This window comes from Tachysurus vachellii, chromosome 3, assembly GCF_030014155.1.
Source record: "Tachysurus vachellii isolate PV-2020 chromosome 3, HZAU_Pvac_v1, whole genome shotgun sequence".
In the NCBI taxonomy this organism is placed as follows: Eukaryota; Metazoa; Chordata; class Actinopteri; order Siluriformes; family Bagridae; genus Tachysurus; species Tachysurus vachellii.
The window spans coordinates 32,429,162-32,433,861 of NC_083462.1; the positions used below are offsets into that span (position 1 = coordinate 32,429,162).

At 40.9% G+C, this 4,700-nt stretch overlaps 1 protein-coding gene across 2 annotated transcripts in view; it reads left to right on the top strand.

The window, feature by feature from the left end:
* Positions 1-333: 333 nt before the first annotated feature.
* The window catches only part of pde4dip (phosphodiesterase 4D interacting protein), a 78,483-nt gene continuing 74,116 nt past the window's right edge, over positions 334-4,700 (top strand). For both annotated transcript variants that reach the window (XM_060866848.1, XM_060866849.1), the window contains exon 1: positions 334-838. In XM_060866848.1, the coding sequence (XP_060722831.1) occupies positions 813-838 (26 nt within the window). In that variant the 5' untranslated portion in view covers positions 334-812. The remainder of the gene's footprint in view (positions 839-4,700) is intronic.

Consider the following 4,700-nt stretch of genomic DNA (forward strand, 5'->3'; position numbering starts at 1 on the left):
GAATATAATATATGAGTCAAAAAACATCCAAATTCCCCATAAATGTCACTATATTGTATCAAATATTTTCACTTCCTAATTTATTATATTTTGGCAATATACAGTAGAAAACATGGTGGTTCTGTGGTGGATCTTTTTCCTTAACCATAACTAGATGCTCTTACTGTAAGAAATCCTCATCTCAGGCAGGAGGATGATCTGCATTAACCCTGTGTTTTTATCTGTTACAAACCTGCCTGAACCTGTGTCTCTCCTCCCTCTCATCTCTCCACCCCCAGAACACACGGCCAGGGGCGAATAGTCAAACGACTGCCTCTCATGTCTGAGCAGGAAGGCCCTGAGTGACTTACACTCACACCTACACAGAGAGAATCCTGTCTATTGAGACATGCTAGAACAGATCAGCCTTTCAGAAAGAGCTCAGAGCTCTGTGAGCATGTGTGTGTGTGTGTGTGTGTGTGCCTTCACCTCACTGTTGTTTACTCCTCAGCATGTGTGTGTATATGTGAGAGCGAAGCTTGCCAGGTCTGGAGCTGCCCTTGGGTCTGATTCTGCCACGTCAGTTGACCATCTTTACTCGGCTGACCTGTGAGAAAGGGAGGCTGCACATGCTGTGTATGTGTGTTTGTGTGCATGCGAGTGTGTAGACTCCCAGCCTACACGGTCAGTGGGAACTGGAATAAAGAGGTCTTCTCTAAAGAACTGGCCTGAGATCAGAGCCAAGGAAGTTTTCTCTAAAGGAGTTCCTAGCTGGAGTTTGTTCTTGTCTGCACTTATTCACCCTTCACACATGTGGTTTGGGTTCGGCGAAGATGAGTGGCTTTCTCTACCGAGGCAGGTGAGACGTTTACCCAATTTGAGAGAGAGAGAGAGAGAGAGAGAGAGAGAAAGAGAGTTTGATTGCTGTGCTGTTGGTTTGTCATTGCTGTTTGTGGGGAAAAATTCTGAATCTCATTTGTGAGTTTTTAAAAAACTGATGTTGCCTTAACCTTAAGCGTAAAAGCTGAATTTTATTTTTATGTGCTCACCCTGAACTCTAAAATCACTTGCTAAAGTATTTGTCCTAAGAGATAAAGGCATATTTGCTCAGTGCGCGCACACACACACACACACACACACACACACACACGCACACACACACGACAATTTTCTGTGAGATTTGACATTACAGTGTTTTGTGAAACAGATGTGCGGCTGTTAAGTTTAGTTCAACTTTTATAGACGTTATATTTGGTTTTATTCGCCTGAGTTTACAGAGAGAGTGTTTTTGTTTACGAATAGCACAGAGAAGGTGCCCTGAATTGTTGTGGCTGCCTGAAATGATGATTTTATTTGGAATGGATCAAAAACTAACTATAGGTTATCCCTCACACACTCACACACACACACACACACACACACACACACTCACTCACATGCTGACTCACACCTGAGAGGGTGGATCAGCAGACATGCTGAGACAACTGACACACTCCTTCTGTCAGCTGTTAATAGGAGACCATCTGCTCTTTTTCTCTTCTCACTCCACTGATCTTCCTGTGCTTTGGTAAAAACCTTCTCTAGCTTCTCTATATTTCAGAACTCTGATATGGATCATGTAAATTAAGGCAAAGCTGTTCATTCACCCTGAGAAAGGCAAACGAGTTATCGGGGACATTTTCACGCCGCCTGATCGCTGTTATCATCTCAACCCACAATTATCTGATCAGCATGACTCGATCGACATAATTACAAGGAAGAGATGAGAGATCTTTAGTGGGGTTAATAAAGAAGGCTGTTACAGTGGATTGACTCTTTTTACAGCTTATCTAACATATACTGGATCCTTATGATGTGGAAGTGGAAGATGAGTCTAGATGTAATGGTGTCAGTCAACAAATATAAATCAGACCATGAGACATGTGACATGCAGAAACTAAGAAGCTGTTAAATGACTCATCTTCTCCAGGAGTTCTCGCTCGCGACACGCTGCTGTGGCAATACTGAGCATGATGGCCGTGATTCATCAGTTATGTAGAAGTGAGTGTTGATGTGAGCACAAAGAATTAAAAAGGAACCTCAGATACATATATCTCATTTCCACAAATCATGCTCTACATTATCGATACACAACATTCACAGTGGCTTAGTGGTTAGCACGTTCGCCTCACACCTCCAGGGTTGGGGGGTCGATTCCCACCTCCGCCTTGTGTGTGTGGAGTTTGCATGTTCTCCCCGTGCCTCGGGGGTTTCCTCCGGGTACTCCGGTTTCCTCCCCCGGTCCAAAGACATGCATGGTAGGTTGATTGGCATCTCTGGAAAATTGTCCGTAGTGTGTGATTGTGTGAGTGAATGAGAGTGTGTGTGTGTGACCTGCGATGGGTTGGCACTCCGTCCAGGGTGTATCCTGCCTTGATGCCCGATGACGCCTGAGATAGGCACAGGCTCCCCGTGACCCGAGGTAGTTCGGATAAGCGGTAGAAAATGAATGAACAAATGAACATTCAACATTTCTATCTGACTTTCATCTACATGGTCCTTTGTGAAAGGATTTAGGTTCATTCAATTCATGCTAATTTTTTTGGTTGCTTTGACCATGAAAATGTGTGATATGTGAACTAAATTAACAGCTTAAATAACCAGAGTTTATAATTATGAGATTATAATCACGAGTTCACCGACTGTAACCGCGACAAAAATCTCACTCAAATAATTATTTACATTTACAGCATTTAGCAGACACTCTTATACCGAGTGACTTACATTTTTTTCAGTTTATACACCTGAACAATTGAGGGTTAAGGGCCTTGCTCAGGGGCCCTGCAGTGGCAACTTGGTGGACCTGGGATTTGAACCAATGACCTTCCAATCAGTAGCCAAACAGCCTAACCACTGAGCTACCACATCCCACGTATTTGTACCTCATACAAACACCGGGTTTGGATTTTAACATTTAGATGGGATCGGATGGGATAAAACTTACTCAGCTTAGATATGTGTGCAGTACTTGCCACATATTTAAAAATGATTTGTATAATGTATTATTATTACTCTGCAAACAACAAACAAGAAAAGGAATTTTAGTGTTAAAGTGTTCAAGACTCATTTTAAACATGTCCTTAAACATACAAACATTCAGACATTAAGTCCTAAATATGTGCAAAAAGTATTTAAAAAAAATGAATAAATAAAAAACAATGCATGTATACAGCAAAGTTTAGATCTCTGATAAATGGTTCACATAAAGGGTTCATTGGAGCTAAGGCTATAAAAGGAAACCATTTATTTATGGCATTTGGGAGACCCTTTTTTCAGTGCAACCTCCATACATCTAATTTACTCAACTGAGCAACTGAGGTTTGACTCAAGCTACATTCAGTTTACATCTTCAGTTAAAATTAGTGAAAAAAGTGAAAATTCCAACCTCTCGTCCTCGGAGTCGAGTAATTCACACTCACCCGATAAGTGTGGGTTGTGACAATAACAGTGCAGACGAGGCGAATACTGGACAGTAAGATTTGCAGGATTAAATCTTTAACACTGACCAAACATTTAGCTGTTTTGGGAAAGTTCAGTGGAAGTTCAGTGGAAAGTCCACAGTTCAGATGTTAAAAAAAAAAAGTCTACACACCAACAGGTTTTTTTGTGATTAAACCAAAAATTAAACCAAGATAAACATGTCAGATATTTATTTTGTGAAATTCATTCAAGTGAAAAAATACAACAACAAAATGCTTGAGGAGAAAAATAGTAAACATTTATTCCAATATTATGTCACTCTTCCTTGAAAAAAAAAATCCAAAATATTGCTCTTCTTCTGAAGCTGTTTATGTCATTTATCATGGGTTTGTGATTTGGGTTGTTATGGTGCTGCCATGTGAAATTGTTCTACAGATCCAGTACAGATTGGCATTTGAAGATCTCCATGACTCCCTCTATCTCGACTAAAGACCTTGTCCCAGGTTAATAAAAGCAGTTCTGTAGCACTATGCTGTCACCACCATGCTTCACTGTGCGTATTGTCAACTTTAAAGGCAGGGTCTCCGATGTTTGAAAGCCAATGTTGACATTTGAAATCACCAAAACAAACACGCCCCTAAAACAAATGGGTCCCACCCCTGTATTGATAGCTCCGCCCACACATACATACGTAACCCAGGCAACTAACAGAAAGAAATGTGTCTTTATCATAGCTGAAGGGAAGAACAATACGATTGCAGATAAACAAACAAGCAAAAATGACACACAAGCATAATCATGTAAAGGACAAAGGCATATATTAGTTCTGTGTAACAAAACAAAACCAACGTTACTCACCTATCGAGAAGGAAAAAAGCGCCTCGGCGTCTTAAGTAAAGTTGGTCACATATTCACAGATTGGAGTTTCCCGAGTCAATAACTCCTGAGCTAAACACTGTTACTACACAAAACACGGTTGTAGCTGCGTCTCTACATTACTACGATAGAAAAGAGGTGTTATTTGTGTAGTAACAGCGTTTAGCTCAGGAGTTATTGACTCAGGAAACTCCAATCTGTGAATATGTGACCAACTTCCTGCTCCTTCAGTTCTCTCCAGCGCTGGAAAGCTGATCCTATATTAACACGTCCTACTTCTTACCTTATCGTAAGACTTTCTTCTCTTTCTTTCTTTGTTTTTATCCTCCATGTCAATGTTAAAACGGCTTTCTGCTGATGTCACACATGCGCACTGAGCACTCTCT